The sequence below is a fragment of the Corvus hawaiiensis genome, chromosome 9 (assembly GCF_020740725.1).
Source record: "Corvus hawaiiensis isolate bCorHaw1 chromosome 9, bCorHaw1.pri.cur, whole genome shotgun sequence".
Lineage (NCBI taxonomy): Eukaryota > Metazoa > Chordata > Aves > Passeriformes > Corvidae > Corvus > Corvus hawaiiensis.
In genome coordinates this window covers 6,932,176-6,956,968 of record NC_063221.1, presented here as the reverse complement: position 1 = coordinate 6,956,968, position 24,793 = coordinate 6,932,176, and the positions used below count along the sequence as shown (strand labels likewise).

General features: G+C 53.8%; 1 protein-coding gene across 1 annotated transcript; it reads left to right on the top strand.

Moving 5' to 3' along the window:
* The first annotated feature begins 833 nt into the window (after positions 1 to 833).
* On the top strand, positions 834 to 21,982 carry UCK2 (uridine-cytidine kinase 2). The gene is made up of 7 exons (XM_048312836.1): positions 834 to 1,117; positions 10,964 to 11,123; positions 12,134 to 12,230; positions 13,064 to 13,206; positions 17,367 to 17,464; positions 19,379 to 19,427; positions 19,932 to 21,982. The coding sequence occupies exons 1-7, from the start codon at positions 1,019 to 1,021 to the stop codon at positions 20,069 to 20,071; spliced, it is 786 nt and encodes a 261-aa protein (XP_048168793.1). The 5' UTR covers positions 834 to 1,018; the 3' UTR covers positions 20,072 to 21,982.
* The last annotated feature ends 2,811 nt before the right edge of the window (positions 21,983 to 24,793 follow it).

The window sequence follows — 24,793 nt, the reverse complement described above, 5'->3', positions numbered from 1 at the left end:
GATTTGGGTCATTAATAATAATTTATGAGTGCTCACAGGACCAGGGCCCAGGTGGGGTGGGAGATTCACAGAATCATTATGGTTGGGAAAGATCACCAAGTCCAACCATTAACCCAGCACTGTTCACCAAGAAACAGTGTCCTCAAGTGCCACATCTGCATGGTTCTTGAACATTTCCAGGAATGGTGATTTGACCATTTCCCTGGGTAGTCTGTTCCAATGCCTGACCACCCTTTGGGTGAAGAAATTTTTCCTAATATCCAATCTACCCACCCAAACCTTGGAATAAGTCGAGGATATTTCCTTTTGTCCTATCTCTTGTTACATGGGGGAAAAAGGCCGACCCCCAGCCAGCGACAACCTCCTTTCAGATGTAGAGAGTAATAAAGCTCCCCCTGAGCCTCCTTTTCTCCAGGCTGAGCCCCCCCCAGCCTTGTGCTCCAGACCCTTTCCCAGCTCCGTGGTCCTTCTCTGCATATGCTCCAGCCCCTCAATGTCTTTCTTGTCGTGAGGGGCCCAAAACTGAATCCTGTTTTCGAGGTGTGGCCTCACCAGTGTCCAGTACACGGGGACGGTCACTGTCCTGGTCCTGCTGGCCACACTATTGCTGATCTAAGCCAGGGTGCCCTTGGCCTTCTTGGCCAGCGTGGGAGACAAATAATGGAGGTTCTTCCGGGGGCTACCGTGGTGTAGTCCCAGCGCTCTGTGGGATGAAGCGGAGTGGTCAGAGGCGAAGGGAGCCGGTGAGGGGACGCAGCAGGGTCCGGCGCACGGCGCGACCGCAGCGCCTTTGTCCGCGGGCGGGCGGGAGGGCGGCGGCGCGGTGCGGGCCCGTGTGGACGCAGTGCCGCCCGCCGGCGGGCTGGGCCGGAGCATGTGCAACTGCGGCAGCACCTGGCAAGGAGCCGCAGCGCCGGGGATGTGAACCAGGCGGGGAGGAAGGCCCTTGACTCATCAGATAAATCCAGCCCCGCACTGCGAGTGAAGGCGGAGGAGGCGCGGCGGCGAGCAGCGGAGGATGGCGGGGGACAGTGAGCAGCGGCTGGAGGAGCAGGGGCAGCCCAGCGGCGGGGAGCCTTTCCTCATCGGCGTTAGCGGCGGCACGGCCAGCGGCAAGGTGCGGAGGGTCGGCGGGGAAGCCTCGCCGGGGCCGGGGAAGCTCTGTGGTGCGGTTCCCCCCACGCCGGGCGCGGCGGCCACATGGCAGCGCGGCGGGTCCGAGCGGCCGCCCCGCCACGTGCGCCGCTCTGCGGCCGGGCCGCGGGCTCGGGGTGGGCGCTGGGGCTGCGAATGGAGCCGGGGCCGGGGATGGAGCCGGGCGGGCTCGCTGGCTGCGCGGGGAAGAATGACCTGGCGGAGGGAGCGCGGCCGCCGAGGCCTCTGCCCGGGCGGCGGCCGGAGCCCCGCGGACACGTGGAGGGGGCTGCGGGGTGGGCGTGGGATTTACTCGCTCCTTCTCTCCGACCGGGACCTTGTGTCCCTCTGTGTCACCGGCGAGAGGGGGACAGCGGGCAGAGCTGGGGGCTGCGCGGAGCAAGGTGGCCCTAGCTCGGCTGGGGTAGAGGCGGCATCCCCCCTCCAGAATCATTCCCGTAGCTGTGGTCAGTGCTTTCCCCGTCCCCGTTCACCTGCACCGACCCTAGGGGCTGCCCACCGCGCAAGGCACCTCGGGGGCAATACAATTTTTTAATTTCCCCCCCACCCCACAATGGTGTCGGTCGTGCATGGGGGTGCCCTTCTGCGCCCAACTTTAGGGTAGCAGGAGCGGGAATTCTGCAGCAAATGCTGACTCACAGCGGCAGGACCTCCTGGCTGCTCTGGCGGGAGGGGCTGGCCCTTGGCAGGGGCAGGTGGGAGCGGAGCGGGGCGAGGGCTGTGGGGACGGGGCAGCCGCCCGCCTGGGCAATGCGGGTGTTTCCGGCAGGCTGCTACACCCAAACTGCAGCGCAGGGCAGCCTTACGGCTTTTCAGCGTTTTATTTCTGTTGTTTCATACAGTGTGTCTGTCTGTATTTGTTTAACCTCGCTAGGTCACTTTCTTTCTTAACAGGAAAAGAAAATTGCTTGCTTTTTTTTTTTTTTTTTCTCCTTCTTAAGAGCAGTAAAACCAGCTCCACAGCTCATCAGCGCTCGTATGCAGGGCAGCACATTCTACCTGTGTTTTTAAGAGGCGTTTTGGAGAGGATGAATAGATTTGGAAGTAGCTATACCTGTGAAATATTTCTTGTGAAGGAAACTGAATGTGGGCTGGCACAGGAGAAGGATGAGCCCTAAGTCTCCGGGTTGATCTGTATTTGGAGGGGGATCCCTTTTTCTCTTGAAGAATGGCATAGCCCAACTGCTGTACCTCAGCCCAGTGTTTTAAGCATGTCTCTGAGTACCCTATTGATTCTTGGACTGCTGTTGCTGCTGCAAGGGGGAAAAATCCAGCTATAACAGGAGAGGGATGGTGAGAGAGGATGCAATCTTCTCTAGTGGGAACCAAAGCTGGATTGTTCTTGCAGTACAGCTCCTGGTGACTCAAACATGCTGGGTTTGTCTGTTCTCTGATGCGTGGGTCTGCCTCTCTGTAGTTGTCCCAATAACATCGTGTCTGGTGCTGCTGAACTGTTACGTCCCTGAACACTCTGTCTCAGGCCCACAAGGTAAAAGCAGTGATTGCAGTACAATACACCACAGTGGTTCTCAACTTCAAAGTGAAAATGCTTAAGAGCAGCAGGCTACCTTAGGAAAAAAATAGGAAAATGGTCCTTTCTAGCAAGGGAGATGTACTAACTAGCTTTTCCTGTCTCTCAGCTTTGATTTTCCCTCCTCCAGTGGCTGCTGGCTGCAGAAAAACCTCTGTGCAATGCTGCTCGTTGAAGGGACTCCAGCAGATCGCTACAAAGTTGGTGGGAAAAGGCTGCAAGAAATACGCTAGCAAAAAACCCCAAGTAACAGAAAGAAAGGACCTGGGACTTGTGCCTACAGCCCCTCAGATTCAGGTTTGGTGAAGCTGCAAGGCAGGGGTGTGGGGGGCTGTCCCTCACCTGACTGGTGACAGTGCCCTGTGCCGGGTGCCACAGCACGCTCCCGGAAAGCAGCAGTGGGGCTGATGTGGTTTGCTTAGCTCAGGGCTTGCCTGCAGCCAAAATCTAGTCCAGGCGCTACTGTGCCCATGTGCTGGCTCTGGGTGAAAACTGAATGCTAGCAGGAAAGTAAAGCAGGCACCTTTCCCACTGGGAAAGTGACAAATCCATCTGACTCGCCTTGACACCAATTGAGGGTTGTTGTCGCAACACACCCCTTTGGCAGCACACCAGCCCAAAGATAATGGAGGGAATTTGCCTTCCAAGGCCCCCCCCCCCCCCCAGCTCCTCCCACTGCTGCTTTTGGGTCTGACATAGGGATAATAGGCTCCACAGTCCCCTCCATCCCTCTTGCTGTACCAGCACAGTCAGGCTCTGGAAGGATGGGATCGTGTTTCGCAGCTTGCCACAACTTATGTCTTGTGTCCTGTGGTGCCCAGGGGAAGCTGCTGTTGGAAGTGGCTGGCCTTCCCAAAGAGCTGGGGCGTTTTTGGCTGATGTTCCTTAAAGGCAAATCTGTGAGAACTCAAGTTCAAAGGCTGAGTGCTCTTCCCTAGTGAGCAAAAGAGGCTTGAGCAACTTTGGCCACTCAAATAGGGGTAGAATCCTGAGTGCTTTCTTGGGTTTTGGCTCTGGAACGAAATGTGGACTGTGTTGGGAGCACAACTGAGGAGCCACAGAGGTCCTGGGGAGTCTGGGGTGCTGCAGCCTGTGCAAGGGCAGTGCAAGCTGCACGATGGCTGTTTTGAGTCAGCTCAGCTGCGACAGGCTCTTCAAAAAAGCTTGCTGTCCCCTAAAATCCAAGCACTGTGTGGCCTGGGCAAAGGTTGCTGCAGTTTCCTGGGGTGGAGATGAGTTGGCATTAAGACCCCCATCCTGTATCAAACCTGAAGAGGACTGCAGCTGCCTCATTTCCTCAGAGGGATTCCCAAGGCTGGTTGTCGCATTTTTTTTTTATCCTATCTGTTCTCAAGTGTTCTGCTAGAGTTCTTGTTTCCCTCTTACACCCATGGCCTTTGCGCTAACAGCTTCTTCCCTTGCTCCTGCAAGAGATTCCTGACTACCAAGGGCTCTGCAGCGTACAAGGCAGGCAGCCAGGCTGTGGGCTGGAGGAAAGGTCAGCAAACTGATGGCTGAGATGAGCTGGGAACTGCTGGGATACCTCCTTTAAGTTCTTCTGTGTCCTCACTTCAGCTTAGCTGCTGGGACCTTGCAGCTCTGCCAGCAGTGCTGAAGCAGCTTGCTCCCAGCAGTAGTGGTGGCATCTGGTGCTGGTGTGGCTGCAGGGGTGGGGAGAGCTCTTTAAGCTCAGGCTGAAGCATTAATTGTTGTCCCCACGTGAAGTGAAGTGCTGATTGCTGCCTTCCAACAGGAGCTTGTAAGAAAAGACAGATTTTTAAAGGGCTGATTGCTTTGGTTGGCTGCTCATCCCTCAAATTATAGTGGGAGCTGAATATGGTTGCTGCTGCAGCCCTGTAGTTATATCATTTGGGTCTTGAGTTAGCACATCAAGTTCCCAATGTCTGTTTGAACATACAGCCTCAGAGCTTCCGGCCTGCAGAGCACCAAGATTGCAGCCTGTGTTCAGCCAGGTGTGCTCTTCACTTATTCCACTAGGCACTTTGAACACTGGGAAGGCTGGCTGAGGCTGGAATTGCCCAGCCAGGGTGGAACAGCCAGTGCTGGCCCCCAGGAAAGGAATGGTCTGAGCCGCATGAAGCAGTTCCATCTCTGCGTGGAACTTCTTTTGTGACAGAGCTCTGTTGTCTACCACAGCAAGGGCTGAGGTCCCCCACAGCAGCCTGGGGGTCACTGCCAAAATGTCATCACCTAGATGGCTGGCAAAGAAGCCCAGAGGAGATCTGGGAATGTCTCCCCCACAGAAGTGGGACTAACAGGAATTGCAGCCCTGTGCCAGTTCAACTCCATTTCCTGGTGACGTTCATTCATGGCTGGCAGGAGCCCTGCATCACAAGGTCTGACTTGTTCAACACTGGTGTCAACGTGTGCTAGAGACTTGTCAAACTTTCTAGTAGAACGTTGTTTTGTGCCAGCCCCAGTCAGACTGATCCATAGGACATTTTGATGGGTCAGCCGTTTCCTGTTACTGATAGAATATGTGCTCATTGTGGAGCCTGCTTACCAAAGTCCTGTGGGCTCAGCCAGCTCTGGGCTGTGGAGTTTGCAGCATGGGCTCGAGAAAAATATCCTGTGCCTAAAACCAGAGGATTGGGAGGGATTGTGTTAAAGGGTTTGTTTTCCTCCCTGCATGTAATCTGTGTTTAGAGCCTCTGTGTGTGCCTGTTTATGCTCCAGCCTGGGATTGCTGATCACATGCACCGTGTTCCAGGGTGAGTCAATAGAAACCTGGCTATCCCACTCCTGCACTGGTTGGCCTGTGGCTCACAAAGGGAAAGTCAGGGATGGTGAACCTGCCTGGGAATGCTCTGGGTGGAGGCCCTGGCTTTTGGTTCAAGAACAGTAAATTTCCAGTCCCAGTGTTGCCATACATATGTGCTCCCATTAGGACTGGAAAGGATGGTGTGGGTCATGAACTGGCTGTCTGTAGTCACAGGCAGACATTTGATAGATGCTCTGGGACCCTTCCCAGTTTGATGTCTGTTCTGTGTGTCATCCCAGTCCAAGCACTTCCTGGTACTTTATAATTACCATAACCTTCAGGAACAGACCAACATCTGTAACTCGTGTGCTGCAGGAGATAAGCTGGACTTAAGGGCAGCATGCTATAGAGGACAGCAGAGAAATTAAACTAATAAATACAGTTGTTCCTTATGTTTGATCTGAGAGAAAATCCTGTCAGACCACAAAACTGGAGACTGTTTTATCCGCAAAGGTATGATGAGGACACCCCAACCAGGCTGCTGCAGATGCAAAGCCATCGCTAGCTCCTGCCAAGCCTGCTCACAATCAGATCCTGCAGGAAGGGCGTTATGGCAGTGGTGTCCCTGGAGATAACCTCTGGGCTCCTCTCCCAGGTGGGATGTGACTGCTGCAGCCTGTCCTTGTTCCTGGTTGTGTTGTGGGCCAAGGGCATTGCTCTGTTGGGGAGGACTGTCCTCATGAGCAGCAGCTTGGCTTGGGGCGAGCAGCCTGCTGTGGTGGCAGGAGGCTGTGCCTCTTCCCACACTGGAGCCCAGCATGTGCCTCTCCTTTTGTTTGGCACAACCCTTTTCCTTCTCCTGAGGGATCTGACAGCTTCAGTGTTTCTTTAGGGCTGGAATCACTGGATCTGGCTAAGTCATTTTTACTGAGTGTCTCATCTAGAGTCCCTGGGAAAATGGGAGGTCCTCCGTGCAGTTGGAATGGGAACTTGAACATCCCTCTGCAGTGCCAGGTTCCTTGGGGATGGACAGACTGCTCTCAGCATGTGGGTTTTAGCATATCCACCTGCACAGGGCTTAGGAGTTCCTGCTAGCCCAGGACAGGCCTTGCCTTCCAGGGGCAGAAGCACTGCCACAGCAAACCTGGGGCTGGAAGCATCTGCTGTGCATCTGCCGTGTCCTGCCTGGCCCCTTCTCGTGGTGGTTCCTGGTGGTTGACTGTGGCACTGTCCATCAGCTCTCTCCTTAATACCCATCAGAAGTTGTAATTCACTGTCTGATCAAAGCTACTCAAGAGGGATTGTGGGATAATCTGCATAATAATGTCAGGGAATTAGTCAACTGCTGAAGAATATCTGAGCAGCTGGCTATAGGCTATGAATGAATGTGACTTAAATATGTAATTAATATGTTCCAAGTAAATATCAGGGGTAGGCCTCCAAACACCCATCTGTTGAGTTTCTTCCCCTGTGTACCACCTCTCTCCTTTTGGAAAAATATGTTGGATTTCTTTCCCCAGGTACCCTCTGCATCTTCCCAGCAGAATAAAGCTGTACTTCTTCCTTGAACACTGGCTGTTTGTGTGCTTGGTTCAGAGGAGGAGTCCTGCAAGGGGAGCTGCAGCCACTTCTCTTTGGGAATAACCTCTTGCTTGCGTGGTACTGTGCTGATACCTTCCTCTCCACAAGCTGTGAGGTGTGGGTTGGTTTGCACAGCTTTCCCAGGGAGTAGCTCAAGCACAAAGCCTGGGGGAGTGCAGCTCCGGGGGTTTGCTCCAACCTGGAGCTGAGTTCCCCTCACTGCAGTGTGGGGGAAGTCATGACCAATGGCAGGAGCCAGGGTCCCTCCCTGCCTGCATGCTTGGAAAGTCCTGCTTCAGTTCCATGTGGCTACCATGGGAAAGGCCTGCTTGGCAACCATGGAGGCTCAGAGGCTGCTGGGTCCTGGCTATATTTAGTTTCAACCAAGTTCTGGAGGAGGGGAAGACTTTTTCTTGAGAAAGCATTCTGTTGCTGGGAGTTCGCTGCAGCTCACCGTCAGTGTTCACTTTGGTTTGTGGCAAGGCATGCATGGATTAGGTGGATATGGAGAAGAGGCTGAGCAGAGACAAGGAGCTCTGGCACAGCTCTCATATTCTTCCAGATGAGTTGTGTCATGTAAGGCATAGCTAGTAATGGGGCTCAAATCCTAGAGCTTGTGTACTGGGATCACATCACCTTTCTCAAATCATCCTCTGTGCTCCTGGGTTTCTTGTCGAAGAAACAATTGTCTTCTTCCCTGGGAGAAGCAGTTAGGAATTGGCAAAAGAAGGAATCTGAGCCCAGGCTGCCCCTTCAAGTGGGTGCTAAGTGCATGTTGTCAGCATGTGTCCCCTGCATCCAGACTGACTGGTGCACGTAGGCACAGTACTTTGGAGTCATGCTCTGTTCTTGCTCTTACTGGACATCCGTGGTCTCCCCAAAACCTCGCTGTGCTAATTTCCAGTTATTTGTGGCTCTTTCACAGTCACACATATATGCTGTGCTGCTTTGGGAGAAAAGGGTTTAAGCAGGGAATATGTCATTTATTTGGGGGGACACTTCCTGAGGCTGGGAGTTTCTGTTCCCATTGTGTTGGGGAGTTTCCAAGCTCTGTCTTTCTGGTTTTTCTTCCTTCTTGACAGTGGGTGTTTATCAACCAAGGGCAAAAACTGCCTGTCCAGCTGTAGGAGTTGTTCAGATTGGCATCAGGGACTGCCCCTCGTGAGACATTGTTTCTATCACAAATGATAGTGGGAAAAGGAAAAACCTTCTCTTGGACCTTGCTGAGGTTCACTGCCCTACTAAGGGAAGCTGAACACAGCCCTGGAATGGGCTAAGGCAAGCTGAACATGCCCTGTCCCCATGTCCTGCTGCACTTAATGCAGGTATAATATGTGAGCAGTGCCTGGCCCACACCTGCAGGACCAAGGTGACATGTGTGTCTCTTCCCAGAGCTGGGAGGTGACATCCCTGCTCACCCAGGCAGTATGGTATGCTGAAACTGAGATTGGTCCTCAGAGCAGGATGTCCTTGTGGTTGTCTTTCTCCACTACTTTTGCCAGCTCTCCAGAGCCCACCAGGGAAAAGGGAGAGTCCATAGTGTCTGCCAGGTTGCTTTTTCCAAGAGGTGCCATCCGCCCCAGAGCCCTGGATGGCAAATGCAGCTGGGATACAATCTGTTCCTCATCTAGAAACCTGGAGGGGAGGACGTGTTCCTGTCTCCAGCTGTGCTTTGGGGTACTTTCTCCTTGGGCTTTTTTCACTAGCAGGTGTCTCAAATTGTGAGGTGTGGAGCTAGAGGGTGATTTTCAGAGCTGGTGGAGGCTCTTCTCCACCTTCCAGAATCCATAGACCCGGGATTAGTGTGCATAAGGAAGACTGGCACCATTTGTCTGATGCTCTCAAATGATTTTACTGCCAATACACATGCTGACGTCCAAGGGGAGAGTGAATGCAAATCCCTGGGTTGCTTCACTGATCCAAAGGAAAGGAGTCCCTCCCCTGGGCTGGGGAAAGCAGCTTCTGGTGCAAATCCACGTGGAACCTGGGGACCTGCCTGGGTGGCTGTGCTGAAAGGTGGTTTATTCTTAATGGCAAAGGGCCTGGGAAGTTTGGTGTCCTCAGCAGCTGTGGCCAAGGCTGAACCCTGCTGTGCTGTGTCCTGTTGCTGCACGGCAAAGTGGTGTCTGGGAGTGAGTGGGCAGGAAAAGTGGAGGAGAGGCACTGAACACACCCTGGTTTTGCAAAACTTATGGGATACAGCTGGATAAGCTGTAGGGCTGATGCAGGCCAGAGAAGGATGTGGGGAGTGGGAGAACAGAGGAAATGGAGAGTGGGCTCTGGCTTTGTCTGCATGTGCCAAAGGGCAAGTGACTGGAACGGACTTGCAGGGCTTTGTTCTGGGTGGGAGCACCTTGCTGCAGGGCAGGGCTGCCAGCATGGCTCAGAAAGCACGACTTGCCAGCTGGGAGAGGCAGGAGAAGAAGGTGGGATGCTCAGGACACCCCATCCCTGACCCAAAACCTAAATTGGTGCCCAGGCCAGCCTAGGGTGCTGTGGGTGAGCTGGAGCCAGTTCTCTCTGCAGCAGAGCTGTGTGTGAGCTTCTCCAGCCAGGCTGGGGATGACTCACAGCCCAGTGGTCTCAGCCAAGTCAGGTCAGCCTGGCCTGGAGGGAAGAGATGGTCTCTGGAGACAGAAATACTGTCAAATCTTCCAGCTTCTCAGGCAAACAGCCTTGCCCTCTGCCTGCTGGGCTGACCTCCTCTGCCGGGCATGCATTCCCCTCCCTGTTCCCTCTCACCAGTGCTGTCTTCAGCTCTGCAGCTGGAGGTTGGCAACCAAGTATGGAACAGATGGTTGAGCCATCCAGGAGGTGGGAGCATGGAAAGAGCCACTGGTAGGCTGGGGTAGGGAGGTTGGGGCAAGCATGCCCCTCTTTGCAAGGCAGAGGGCTCAGCAGAGCATTTGTGGTGTCCGGGGCCAGGAGCAGCTCAGCGGGGCATTTGCAGCCAGTGTGATTCCCTTGAGTCAGAGCAGCTCACTTTGGCACCAGGAACAGCTGCTTTGCCCCAAGCAGTAGATGCCATGGGGCAGGAGCAGAGCACTCTCCAGCTGGCCTGGCCTTGGCTCTCACTGGTTGGGGCAGTGCTGGCTGCCAGGCAGTGGTACAGTTACCACCAGTGCATTGCACAGTAGCCAAGGACTCCCGTGACTAAGGAGAAGGGACTGGAGCAGGCTTTGGGATTTGTCCCCCAAGCTGTGCTCTGGGTCATGTTGCAATGGCAGCCACACAGCCGGTGCCAGCAGAGCTGGTGCCTGCCACCCTCTCCCAGCCTGCTCCATGTGGAGTGTGAGGTGCCTGGTCCCTGTGCCAGCAGCATTCAGCAGCCAGGGCCACGTGGCTCCTCAGCCACTGACCCTGAGCCTTGCTGTGCCAACAGGTACCAGGATATGCTTGCTCCTCCCAGCCCTGGCAGCTGTGGCAGAGATCCCTGATAAAGTCCCAAGGCTCTCTTCTTCATGTCTTCTCATCCTGGGCTTTGTTTGCTCTTCTCTGAGGACTCTCTCACGCTGTGGTGGGGTTTCTGTACTGGACCAGAGCGGGGGGAACCAAGGCTGCTTTCTCAGGGGGAAGGCTCAGCTCTAGTGCCCCATGCAGCTCTGCTCCACAGGGAGCTGCCTGGCAGGCTGGATGGAGTGCCTGGGGCCCCTGGGCATGTGGCTGAACCCAGGCAGGAGCCAACTGTTTTTCTGCTGCCACTTCTGCCTAGAATAGGAACTGTGGGCAGGCTATAGGAGCAGAGGAGAGGGTGGCAGGCAGCAAATTTGGTGCAGCTGTCACACTAAAGGGTACCATGGGGATGCCTCTGGAGCACTTTTCCCTCAGTGGCTTTGGGCTGTGCCTTTGGGAAAACCACAGACTCTTGGCTAGAGGTCCAGCAAGCAGGAGTGGATGTTACCTGGGGACATCCTCCCTGTGCCACTTAGATGTAACTTGCTGCTGATGTGCCTCCTTTGCTATTCCTTTCCCAGTCATCAGTGTGCTCCAAGATTGTCCAGCTGCTGGGCCAGAACGAGGTGGACTATCGACAGAAGCAGGTGGTGATCGTGAGCCAAGACAGCTTCTACCGGGTGCTCACCTCAGAGCAGAAATCCAAAGCACTCAAAGGCCAGTTCAATTTTGACCACCCAGGTGAATGGAGAACAGCACTGGGGCTGCCATGCACTGTGGGGAGAGGGCTGGAGTGGGATCCCCAGCTCCAGCAGCAAAGAGCCTGCGTGGACACTGGGGCTCTGAGTCCACATGGGACAGGAGTGGGTGGCTTACTTAAGCTCTTGTGGAGCTGGATGCATCCCTGGCAGGGTGGACCACCTGTGTCCCCCCCATCTCTCTTGGGAAAGAAATGGGGTGGAGTGTCTGGAATGAGAAAGAGCAAGTTATAAACCCTCAAACTCCTTAAGACCCTCCTCTTCCTGCAAAAACATCCCCCAGTTTGAACACAGTTTTCATAGAATCATCAAATAGTTTGTGTTAGAAGGAACGTTAAAAGTCATCTTGCTCCAACACCCTTCACTAGAGCAAGCTGCAAAGGAACGAATTGGTTTTTGGTGCAGCTGAGGCCCAGAGAGATCTGGCCTGGCAGAGTCCCTGGAGCCAGCAGCTTTGTGTTCCTCCTTCAAGGAGGGAACCAGCTGTGCAGCTGCTCTGCAAAGCCTTCCACCAAGGAGACCCTGCCCTGTTACTACAACAGGGGCTCTTTGAACCATCTCCAGGCTTGATGGGGAAATTCCAGAGCTGCTGTCCCTTCATCCCCATGAGGACAATGGCCAGAGGCAGTGAGCACTGAGCAAACAGAGCCTTCTCTGTCTGGCAGGTCAGTGCTGGAACACTGCTCCAGTCTCTCCAAGGGCTGGAGCCCTGGAGGAGATGCCTTCCTGTGCCTGGGCTATCAGCACTGCTGTACAAGGACAGTATTGATCTCTGCAGGTCACATCCCAGGCTGCTGCAGAGCCATGGAGCCCTGTGGCTCCAGGAGAGCTGGGCCTTGCCTCATCCCTGGGGAGGTGCAGGGCTTTCCTCCAAAGTCTGTGCTGTCTTTCCCCAGTGCGAGGTGCCCATGACTCTGGCTTGGGTGAAGCTCAGCATCTGGTGGGTGGAAGAGGTTGCAAAGCTGCCTCGGGTAACATTTCCTCTCTCCTCAGATGCCTTTGACAACGAGCTGATCGTGAAAACACTCAAAGAGATCACAGAAGGGAAGACGGTCCAGATTCCTGTCTATGACTTTGTCTCCCACTCCAGGTCTAACAGCCGCTCCTGCCTTGCCATGCCTCTGCTGATGCCCTGTGGCATCACACACAGCCCTGCCCTCCCCAAACTCCTGCCCTCTGCTTGGGTGCCTAACCTGCCGGCACAAAGTTTCCATCCTAACTCCTCCAGCCCCTGGGTTAGGGCATCCCAGGCAGATACAGGCACAGGCTAAGGGTCTGGAAAGCTGCGTAGCCATGCACTGACATCCAGCAACATCCAGGCATCAGCACAGTGGTGTTACGACCCCCCTTCTCTTCCCCCATCCATGCCTTCTCTCCTCATAAACTCAGTGTTTGCAGCTTTAACAAGTACTCCAGCCTCAAACACCCAGCCAGGAAAGGGGGAGGACAACAGTTCTTGCTCCTGTAACACTCCCCTTGCATGTGTTCAGCTTGTTTTTGCATGCCTGTGTTGATTGTGGATGGTGTGGCTCTGCTCTGTTTCCCACAAAAGCACTATGCTGTCAGGGAAGTGTTGCCTGGTTCCCAGGGAAGCAGAGCTGGCTGTACAGGTTGCTGTGCATAGGCTTTGCTGGGCTTTCTGGCTTGGCACATAACACTTGTGAGCAGCAGCAGCTGGCCGAGGTAGGGGGAGAAGGACTAGTGTGCTTCCGGCTTTGCTGTTTATCCTTCCAGGAAGCGTACGTATGCCTTGGATTCCCTTCACAGTGGTGGGGTAGGTCTGCCCTCTCCTTGGTCACCCCCCTGGTGCAGCAGTGGTGTCCCAGGGTTGGAGCAGTGCTTAGGAGCACTGCTGTTTCCCCTCACCTCTCTTTTGTTCCCCACCTTCCCCCAACCCATTTTGACTGTGCTTCCCCCTGCCAGGAAAGAGGAGACGGTGACCGTGTACCCAGCTGACGTGGTACTCTTCGAAGGCATTCTGGCCTTCTACAGCCAGGAGGTGCGGGATCTCTTCCGCATGAAGCTCTTCGTGGACACGGACGCAGACACCCGACTGTCCCGCAGAGGTGAGGCAGGGACAGAAATACCCCTTAACTGATCTGGGCGGGTGGTCACAGAGGCAGGTGACGGTGACCAGGGCAGAACTGGAGTTGGCACAAAGCTGTGAAGAGCTGGAGAGCTTTTCCTCTGCAGTGCAGTGTCACTAGGGCAGCTTGTGGCAGTGGGAGAGCACCTGGCTCTGTTTCTCTTGGGATTCAGTGGGATTTTTGCTGCCTTGGCTGGGATTCCTCCTTTGATGTACGCAGCAGTGTGACTACTGAGCATGCCGTGTCCTTGTGTGGCTCCGTGGCACCAGCCCAGTGCCAGCAGCTGAGCAGCAGCTGCTGCGAGTCAGCAGATGCCAGCAGGGAAGGGTGCCGTGGGCAGGGCAAAGCATCTGGACGGTTCAGTCAGGAGGCAGTGCCTGATAGATCCATGCAGCACCTGGGGTCTGGATGTGCTCCGAGGATGGCATTTGGGCCATGGTGTCCACCGTGGGTGGTGTAGATGGGAGGTCTGGCTGTATGTTTGTGCAACCCAGTGTGGAGCCTTTATGTGGCAGCTGGTGCTGGGGTGATGGTTTGGGGGCAAAGAGCCCTAGAAACTAGAGTATCCCTCTAGGACTCCCCGTGTCCTGCTGGCTTGGCTGTGGGTTGCCAGCTGACATGGGAGGGACATCCACTTTGCATGGCCTGCATGACTTGAGATGACCTTCATTTCAAAGAGTGGGGTCACTGATATAGCACCTCCTGGGTGACTAAAAAACCATTTGGGGACTCTTGGGGCAGAATTCACTTCTGTCTGAACTATTCCTACTCCTGCCTGGCTCTGACAGGCTCCAGAGGGTGCCTGGGGATGCAGAAGATGACTTAGAGGAGCAGTTCCTTCCAGAGCTCTGTGCTGTGACGAGGGGAGTGCGTCTCAGTGCTTCAGTCTGGGACCGTTGTGTGCATGGGACTGTTCCACTCTGCAGTGGAGCTGGTCTTGCCTGTGCTCCTGCTGTCAGACACATCCAGAGCCTCCTCAGCTGCTGGGATGTCATCAGCACTGATTAACATCTCCTTTTTACGAATTCCTCTTGACCCTACCTACTGTTCTTGCATGACTCATCCAGGGAGGTGACAGCACAGTCATTGCAGGGAGATGTATTAGCAGGTCACAGATATGCACTTGCAGGATCCCAAAATGTGAGCCCTAATCCCTTAAACTGTGCTGTGCAAGAGCTCGGGGCCACACCTGGCCACAGGGTAGGACACTGTCATGGTGTGACCCCAGCCAGCAACTCAGCCCCATGCAGCTCCTTGTTCAACCTCCCCTGGTGGGAGAGAATCAGAAGGGTAAGAGTGAGAAAACTTGTGGGTTGAGACAAAGACAGTTTAATAAGTAAAGCAGAAGCACAAGCCAAGCAAAATGAGGAATTTTTCACCACTTCCCATGGGCAGGCAGGTGTTCAGCCATCCCCAGGAAAGCAGGGCTCCATCGTGTGTAATGGTTCATTCACTTTGAATGTCTTGCCTTCCTCCTTCTTCCCCCAGCTTTATATCATGTATATGGTATGGAACATCCCTTGGGTCAGTTGGGGTCAGCTGTCCCAGCTGTGTCCCCTCCCCCCACTGGTGGGGTGGGGTGAGGAGCAGCAAAGGCCTTGGATCTGTGGAAGCACTGCTCAGCAATAACAAAAACATCCCTGTGTTATCAATGCTGTTTTTAGCACAACTCCAAAACACAGCCCCATACCAGCCACTGTGAAGAAAATTAACTCTATTAATAAACTCCCAACCAAATCCAGCACATTCTCCACCCCTTATTCCAAACCACTTAAATGATGCTCAGGTCCCACACTATCCAGTACATTCTCATTACCCACCACTCCTCTTCCCATGCTTTGGTGTAACACACATATATCAAGCCCCTATTTTATGGACCACCCCAGCAACACATCCTCCAAGTGTCCACTGAATTAATTTAATCCCTGACTTTGGACTCCATCTGTTCTGGTGGTCATTCTGGACAGGAGAAGCAGGTGAGGAGGGTGGAGTTTTTGGGTCACTGCTCACCCCACTGCTCACTCACACTGCTTCTTGTAAGGCTTGTACTTCTCCCACCCACCATCAATCACTTGCAAAAGGGCAGCTTTGCTGATTGCTGTGCTGTTGTCCCCTAGTAACTGCAGCTCATTGTTCTGCTGATAGGAATCTGGCCATTTCCCTGCCATCAGCAGTTGGTAGGACCACTGGAGCACCAAATGTGTTTACTGTATGTCTGCCTGTCCTTTCTGGGAAAGCAGAGCCTGTGTATGAGGTGCCAAAGGTATAATAATGTCCCTGGAGCATAGCTGGAGGCAGCTCTTATTAAAAGTTGGGATCTTGCATTGTGATGTGGCCCTGAGTCATCTTTCCATAGACGAAGTCCTAAAGGGTGGCACCAATTGGGTTTTCAGCTAGGCAGCAGCAGGAGATGAGGTTCCTGGAAATGCAGCTGACAGCTGAGTTAATCAGTAGTGCTGGGGTTCAGTATGTGCAACTCACACTGTACCCATCTCAGCACCTCTCCCCAGAAATTGTGCTAGCAGAGTGCAAGGGGCAAGGTCTGCCAGGTACCTCAAACAGGCATCCATGGGGATCAGGGACCTGATTCTGGCTAAGGTCCCTTGCTGCCCTGTCCTTGGCTGGTTTCCCTAAAACAGAGACCAGGTCCAGTGTCACATGCATGTTTTGGGTCCAGTTTGAGTCTGGACCCGCTGGCTTCAAAGGGGTACCGATCTGTCCTTGGGATATTTGCCTGCCCTGTAAGCAATCCCTCTGGATAGGGTGTGCAGTCTTAGCCTGGGCTGTTGGGACCTGCTGCTTTGGGGGCAGGTACAAGACAGCAGGTGTTTGACTTGTGTTTGTGTGGGGGGTGATTGTGCTGCTGTGGTGTGCCCTGGGAAGAGGCAGGAGAGCTTTGCCCTGTCAAACCTAGCCCCCGCACAGCTCACAGGCCTCCTGCACCCTGAAGTGGCCAACAAATAAGGTGTGGGACTTGGGAAACAAAAGTGTTTTAGTTTTCTTGCCTCTTTTTCTGTATTGTTTGAGCTGGGGCTCACTCCTGCTCTCTGGAGAAGCTGGCTAGAGCAGCCTGGTTCCTGGAGCTGGCACCCATCCTGCTGCCAGCCCTTTTCCCCCATCACTTCCCCCATGCAGGGCTGTGAAAGGCCATGCTGTGAAGCTGCTGGCCGAGGGCAAACAGAGCCATGGGGACAGTGCCAGACCAGCAGTGTCCTGGCCCCAAGAGCACACGGGCAGTGGCTGCTGAGCAGGTCACGCAGGCTGGTAGTGCCATGCCTTGGCTCTGCCTGGGACATGGGGGAAGGCTCACTCCAAACCCAGTGGCAGGTACTTACATGCTGGGGAAAAGCCAGCAGCCCCTTGGGAACAGCCGAGAGCCATCTGCTCAGCCGCAGGGCTATTTTGGCTCTTCCCCACGGATTGAATTCCTGCCGAACTGGGGCACTTGTCCGCACTGAAGTGGCTTCAGACTGGAGATGGCACTAGCCCAAATAACTTATGCAAACAGGGTGAAAGGCCTGAGTGACAGGACAAGCAGGAGGCCAGTTTGCTCTCCTGCCTCCAGGCTTCCTCCTGAGCTGACCTGCCCCAAGCACCCCATCAGCCTCTGGTTCACCTGCTCGGCTGGGGACAGCACAAGGAGCCTGGCAGAGCTGTGCAGGTGGGTGGGTTTTACTCTCCTCACCTCTACAGACCTGAGTTAAACTGTGCCTTAATGTGTGTGTGTGGGTGAACCCCACTGCTTTTCTATTCTTTGGGCACCTCTGCACTGGGATGACTGAGAGAATACCCAGTCAGGCAGGACAAAGTGACAGGAGAGAGGCAAAGGCTGAGGCTGGGAACACTCAGGACTGAGCTGGCACTGGTTACAGCTGGAATGCGCATGCAGAGCTGAGAAGGGTGGGAGGCCAAGAAAAGCCTTTGGTCAGGTCAGCCAGCTCTTGGCTCCCACAAAAACTTGGAAGCAGGTTAAAAGCATACACTGGGCTGGGATGTGCTCGGACATACGGGCAGCAGCTTCCAGGAATGGCAATCTCAGACAGAATATCTGGGTGACTGGCCAAAGGCTGTACTGAAGGGAAAGGGGGTGAAGAGATTTGTGCCTCAGCTCCTGACTGTGCCTTACATCTTCCCGTCAGTGCTACGAGACATCAGTGAGCGAGGCCGGGACCTGGAGCAGATCCTATCTCAGTACATCACCTTCGTCAAGCCCGCCTTCGAGGAGTTCTGCTTGCCGGTAAGTCAGAGGAGTGACACCTATGTGAGTGCTGAAAGTGCCTCGTCTCCTCAGAGAGGAGCGCTTTGTGCCCAGAGCTCAGATGCCCAGAGCTTTGGTGCCCTTCTCCCTCCCTGCAGGCTCTGGCCAAGGCAGGGGTGCCAGTGCTGGCCGGGGCAGAATGTGATGGGGACTATTTATACAGCCACTGCCTTCCTGGTGAGATCATCCTTCCCTTCTGGAAGGCAGCATGGCCAGAGAAATCCCTCCCTGTGCAGGGGCTGACAAACCACTGGGCAGCTCAGCCTGGGAGGGAAGATCCTTGGCTGTATTAAGCTGGGGAATGGGAGGTGGCTGCTCCCAGGCAGTGTTTGCTGTGTCTGCCTTTTGGGCTGTCCTGCCTGTCCTTTTCACCCTGCAGTGCTGCTGGCTTCATGCCTGGGAGAACAAGGAAGCTTCTTCCTTCTCTCTGTGGAGTGGGATGTGGCCTTGCAGGTTGTATTTCGTGGCTGGTGATTGGCCAGGGTGGAGAAAGGCCTGCCTGGAGAAAGGAAGTTCCTTCAGGAGCTGGTAACAGAGGCAAGGCTCCCTGGCAGACAGGGGCTGTGTATGTGGGAATCTACTGCAGTCTTGCAGATGTGCATGGAAATAGCACGTTTGCAGGATCAGCCATTGTACACCTTTCCTGGCTCTCATGGAGAGGAGCCTGTGCCTTGGTTCTCAAGGCTTTTCAAGCAGATGTGGTAGTCACACGAGGAATTTTTTTTATTCTGGAGGAAGTGAACCAGCAGAGTCCTGAAACCTGGGAACTGCTGGCCAGCACCACAGGTAGGAGTGAAACTGTGCCTCCCACCTTAGGAGAATTCCTATGCTGGTCTATCTGGTCAGCTCTGACCTTTTCCTTAAGAGGGATTGATTCTGTGCTACAAGATATTTTCCTGGCTTTTGCATGGCTCCCTTTTTTCAGTCTCACTAAATTGTGGCCCTGGGGACCAATTCCTAAGTCCAGAAAGGCTTTTCCTGAGAGGCAGGCCCAGCTTGCAAGGCTCCTCTTCTTGCAAATTCCTAGCAAGATAAATCCAGTTTTTCAAAGCAGCAGACGCTGCATCAGGCTCTTCTGATGAAGAGTCTGTAGGAGAATGAAGTGTGAAACAAGGAGGGCACAAAACTGCCTTGTTTCTATCCACAGCTTTGCAATGGTCTGCTCTCGCTTCCAACCTGGTGGTTGGCTCTGCTGCAGAGCAACTGCAGGCTCAGCACCCACTGTTGCTGTTATTTGACTCCTAAAGCAGCTCTGGGCCAAGTGGTCCAGTACTGAAATGGTCTGGCATATCCTGGTGATTTTTGATATGTCTGGAAGCCCTTGGAGGTGTCATGTGACATCCATCACCGCATCTGGCTTGGTGGAGCTTGGCTGTCAGCTGTAAAATTGACACAAATGGGGAGGAAACTGAGACTGGCACCTACAGGTGAAACTAGGACAGGACTGGTGTCCTGAATCACATCTTCTTTGCAAGTGATATGGTAGGGAGTTCTCCCCTCTTCCCAGGTAGATTTTGTGGCTGCGCTTAGGCGCACCAACTCGTGCTGTTGTAGCAAGTCTGGATGGATTCAGGAGGAAGGGTTTTCCCAAGAGCATCAGCTGCTGGAGTCTTGTGATTATGAGGGTTCTTAATTGCAGGTTTTGTTTGGGTGCCTCTTACTGGCTTCTGTATGAGCTCATGAAAATGGAATCAGGACACGAAGCATGGCCCTTGAAACATGGAGCAGAACACAAATAAGACCACCCAAAATGTATTATCAGCAATGACATACCTCCTAGTGGGTTTGGGTTTGGCAAGGGGAGGGCAAGGACCTGGCCCAGGGAGCAGGGACAATGCCCCAGCCTGGTGTATCTCCACTTTCCCTGTAACACAGTGCTCTCTCTCCTTCCAGACCAAAAAATATGCTGATGTGATCATTCCCAGAGGAGCAGATAATGAAGGTAAGGACCCAGACCCTGCTGTTCTGACCTGGCAGCCAGCTTTGGGCAGCCAGCTGTCGCAGTAGAGTTAGGTTGGAGGTAGCAGGACCTGCCACAGAGGGGACTCAGGCCACTGCCACCCGAGAGAGGGCTGTTACCACAGGTGTGCTAAGATGGGCCTGTTCCCTTTGGTCCTGCTTGGAGCATTAGTGACTAGGAGTTTGTGTTCCTCTGATCTGTTGGCCTGAGAGCCCATCTATGTGCACTGCCTCCAGGCAAACTCTTGGTTCATCCCACACAAAAGGGATTGTGCAACTGGGACAGCCAGGTCTCCACCTGGCTGCAGTCAGCCTCACCATACTGGCTTGAGGGGTAGAGGGATCAGGTCCCAGGGGGGCAACTGCTTCCAGCAAGATTGGGATAGGAAGGGAGACCAGTGGGAGGGACAGCAGGGGCACCAGCTCTGCCTTGACTCTGGTTGATTTGCAGTGATCCTAACATCGTCTCTCCCCCTTCTACTCACAGTGGCCATAAACCTGATAGTGCAGCACATCCAGGACATTCTTAACGGAGGACTCAGCAAACGCCAGAGCAACGGGTACCTGAATGGCTACACTCCCCCGCGCCAGCGACAGCCCTCAGAGTCCAGCAGCCGGCCCCACTGACCCAGGCAGAGGCGTGAGGCCACGGCCAGGCCGCTGGGCACTGCCACGGCCCCTCTGTACATACTGTCCACTCATTCCCCCCTTATCTATTTAAGAAACCAGATGGAGACGAATGCCTTTAATTTTGTATGTTCGAATTGCCGAATGAGAAGCAGCCAGTTGCTCAGGAGCCTGGACTACCCTCAGCTCCCGGCCTTGCTCAATAACTCCTCCAGCATGGAACTGGCTATAAATCTCTATAAATATAGAATTGCTCTATTTTTGTGTAAATGCAGAATAACGTAAAATTACTTGCCGTAAGGTATTTGCCAGGCTCAGTATTGCTGGGAGGGACTGGGAAAGGGGGTCCTGAGAGGTGATGGTGTGAGGATCTTCACCTCAAAGGTGGTAAAGAAGGAAGAGCATTCAACAGCTGCTTTAGTATCACTGTGGTGTCCATCCTGGGGAAGGGCAGTGGCAGCTTGAGTGTGGGCTGAGTGTTACACCTGGGCTGGGATTGTCTCTTCCTGCCATTGTTTTCAGGTCTGAGCAGCCTGGTTTTGGCTGGCAGGTGCTGCACAATGCCTCTGGCAGCTGGGAGAATGATGTGGAGTATCTCCCCCTGACTCTCTGCAGCTCCAGGTCTCAGCCTTTAAACAGCATGCCATTCTGTGCCTGACACTCCTTCCCACCACAGGTGTGGGGCTGCCGTCACACCCTCCAGTGAGGACCTGGAAGGTGGTGCTGGGTATGTGGCCATGTAAACACGGCCTTTTTAGCAGTCTCAATGCCTGGCTTGTGTGGGGGCAGCACACGGATGGATACCTTTAGCCCCTCTGGAGCTTGGTGGCCATGTCTGGTGGCACTGTTAGTTGACCCTGGGCTGACCTGCCTGGAGGTTGGCTTGCAGGTCAGAGGTGTGTCTCATTCCTCACTTGGATTGGTTTTGCTCTTGTATGCGGGATTTTGGGATGAGGTATGGTTACAGGAGAACCAGCCTCTTCTAAAAGAAAGGGGCAGTGGCTGATAAAAGGCAGCTGCTGAGCTGCCTGTCTGAAGGGCTCCGTAGTGAGTGGTCCCTGGGCTGCCTCACATCCCCATGTGGGACATCCACAGGTCCCATCTGGGTAGTGTGAAACTGGGTGCCCAGCAGTCCTCTGCTCCCTGTTTTCAGAGCATGCTCTTGCCTGTCCTGTGTCCCTTTCACTGTCCTGGAGGAGGACAGTGTCCCAAGGGCTGGCCAGGCAGTGCTCTTCCTTGCCTAGGGTGAGACTTAGTCTCCCCATACCTGGTAGTGCTACAACAGCTGTGTCCAGAGATGCCTGGTGGTGTTAGGGATGCCCGGAGAGGCTCCCTGCAGGGTGGGGCAGTTTGGCTGGGGCAGGAGCTTGGTGGGAGCCAGTGGGAGGGGGTTTGGTGGGATGGTAGCTAGGAAAGATCCTTTGACCAGTGCTGCTAAGACTGACTTGCACTCCCAAACCCAAAATTTCACAGACATCCCACAAAGCCTGGAGCAGGGACCCTTAGCCTTGCTCCCTCATGGTTTTTCCAGTCTTTCCAGAGCATTGGTTTTGCTCTGTGGTTAAGGGTTTAACGGACCATGCTCCATTGCTCTCCAGTCTGATGTAAGCTGGGACAAGCTTTCGTCTTTGAGAGAGCAAGAAAGGATACACCTCCCCGCAGTGACTGCTGCTGGGACAGACTCATTCCTTCTTGCTCTGTGATGAGGCAGTCTTTTATCCCCCTCCCTGTCTGCCAGCATTCCTCCAGGCATGTCGGCTTTGCCATGACCAAGGGCTGGCACTGCCTAATTCTGTGTAGGTAAGAGGGACCAAAGCCCTGCAGAACTGGTGAGGCTTCTCAGAGCTTATGCAGAAGACAAGATAAAATATTGACCTCCTCTCCCTGGTGAATAAAGACAGAATAAATGGATGCTGGTGTTGTCTCCTGTTTGGTGCTGCATGGTGCTGATTGCAGTCCCAGGATGGAAGCAGACTTGGCCAATCTTGACTTAGTTTTGCAAGTCTAAGCCAGACCTGGAGCAAAGCTGCTGGCACAGATCAGTGCTTTGGTGAGGAAGGAGGCAGCAGCTCTGGCTTTTGGCTGATCTCCCCCACTGTAAGGCCCAAAAAACTCACTTGACGAGGCTTTTAAAAGGGCTGTTGGTTGTTTGTGTGCTCTGCATTAGATGCGCAGGAGAAATACTGACAAGAAAATCTTGAGAGGTCAAAACAACCAAAAAGACCTTACTGGCCAATTTAGAAGATCAAAGAACTTAGGCAAAAGGTTTAGAGCAGCACTCAGTCAACATAAAACACTTACCAGAGCATTGAATTGGCCCATTCAACTTTGCAAACTTTAAGCTCATTTCATTTCAAGTTATTCATGAATTCCAAGAGGGAATTGTAGGAAGAAGAAAGAAAGAAAAGATATAGAAAAGGACACATACAGTTACCCACACCCTGGGTTCCAGGGTGTTTGATCTGATAGATTCTCCAAGAGGAGGTAGGGTCAAGACCTGTGCTCACCTCGAGTTCAGCTCAAGTTCAGGCTCCTTAGCCTTCCTGGGCCTTTGCCCCAGGTGGGTTTTCCAGTCATTTGGCCACTTGGGAGCTCCAGGGTTAGGGGCTCCAGGGGGCAGGTGTGGAGCATTGCCTCTGGTGTGCCAGGGATTGGCAGGCACTGCAGGGCTGGGGTACAGACTAGGGATGGGGGATGTGCACGGCAAGGCATTACCTCACCAGGGCAAGGCCTGACCTGCCCCTTCTCCCACACACATGCACCCCAAAACGTCTCGAGACATCAAACTTTCACACCCACTCTTAGCAAGTCCTGATGCACATGTTGCTTGGGGTGCTGTTGTGAAACCCCTCTGCTCTCAAAACAGCAGAGGTGGAGAAGTTCAGCCCTTGCTGGTAAGTATCTTGAATAAATGACAGTCAAGTGGGTTTCATCAAAAGACCTCATAGGCAGGGTGGCATTAGCACCAGGGGGGTGTCAGGCAAGGCGGGGGGACTGCTTTTAGCAAAGGGCTAAATCAGTTTGTGGCAAAACACTTGATGTCAGCATGGATGCACAAAGAGAAAGTCAGGCTTAAACGACCTGATAACCCTGTGAAGAAATGAGTGGCTTGGTAGGTGAGGGAAGAGCAGGGCATGTTGTCTACCCTGGCATGAGTCAGGCATTTGATAGGATCTCCTGTAATGTTCCTCATGGTGTTGATGTATGGGCTGGATAAAACCAGAGGTAGATGGAAAACTGGCTGAATGACTGGTTCCAGAGTGTGGTGATCGGTGGTATGAGGTCTGGTTGAAGATCAGTCACTTGTGTGACTAGGTCCGGCCCCTCTGACATCTTCACTGAAGATCTGCATGATGGAGAAATGGGCTGACAGAAACATTTTTATGTTCAGCAAAGGGAATTGCAATGTCCTGCACTTGGGGTTAAATGATCCCATGTGCCAGTACATGCTGGGGACATCCGCAATGCACAGAGAAGGCTGTGGGGGTCCTGCTTGTCCAGGAGCCTGAGAGCAGAGGGCTAATGGTATCCTGGGCTGCTTTAGGGGAAGTGTTGGGTTAGGGTGATCCTTCCCCTCTGCTCGGGTGAGGCCATACCTGAATGCTGTGTCCAGTTCTGGGCTCTCCAGTACAGGAGCTACAGGTGAGAATCCATTGAAGGGTCATGAAGAGGATGTAGGGATTGGAACATCTCTCCTGTGGGGAAAGATGAAGAGATGTGGGATTGTTCAGACTGGAGGAGGCTGAGGGGGAATCTTGTTAATGTATATAAATAGCAGGAGAGAAGGTGAAAAGACAGAGCCAGTGGTTGGACATGGACACAACCTGAAAAAGAAGGGGTTCCCCCTGAACATCAGGAAACATCTGCTGGGAGAGTAACGGAGCTTTGGCACAGCTTGTTCAGAGGTGTTGTGGAGTCTCTTTCTTGGAGATACTAAAATTGCAGAAGTTCATGGGCAACTGGTTTGAGATAACCCCACCTGAGCATGGGCTTGGACAAACTGAGCTGCCAGGAGCCTTCCAGCCTCAGCCAGTCTGTGAATTTGAAAGATTTTTAAATCTCATGGTTCAGCTGGGAGAGAAGCTGGTGCCAGCTTTATCCCTTCTCCTATCTTGGCTCTAAGCCATGTCCCTCCTCAAGGGGACATCCAAACTCTTTCTGCCGCCTTCCTCTGGTAGTGCTGGTGATGGAACTCTTGCAGGTAAAGGTGATGCAAAAGCCTGGTGGCCCCAAGCATCTGGTTTTGGTCCTGAGCATCACCATGGTTTTCGCCCTTGTCTTGTACAGCTGGGAACATAGGAAGGTTCACTTTGCCTAGCAGTCTGTCCTCATCCCTGGAAATGATAGGGCCAGGCCTTACCTGCACCCCACAAACCCGTCCCTTCCTGTGTGACTGGTTTTGATTGCTTGCCCATCTCTGTTTTTTCTGCACATTTCTCCAGATGCTGAGGGCAATATAAGCCAGGCCCAGGATGCCCATGGTTTTCCAGGCCCTGTAGAGCAGCCAGGACGTGTCCACCTGGGCAAGGTAGTCCCAAAGCTGGCCCAGAGGGTAGGGCAGGTCAGAGGCCACGCTCTTCACGACAAGGGGTGGGTTTTTTGTGCCCCAGGAATGATGGCCTCCTCCTGGAATGTAGCATCTGTGGGGTCCCTCCCAGCCATGGATGCCTGCTCTCTCCCACCCCAATTCTCCCATGTTTCCTAGAGCACACATTCTGGAAG

Excerpts from the sequence above, each read along its gene's own strand:
- UCK2 (XM_048312836.1), top strand. The coding sequence starts at position 1,019 with ATGGCGGGGGACAGTGAGCAGCGGCTGGAGGAGCAGGGGCAGCCCAGC. Across the intron at positions 12,231-13,063 it reads GACTTTGTCTCCCACTCCAG|GAAAGAGGAGACGGTGACCG; the intron begins GTCTAACAGCCG and ends TCCCCCTGCCAG. Across the intron at positions 19,428-19,931 it reads CAGAGGAGCAGATAATGAAG|TGGCCATAAACCTGATAGTG; the intron begins GTAAGGACCCAG and ends TTCTACTCACAG.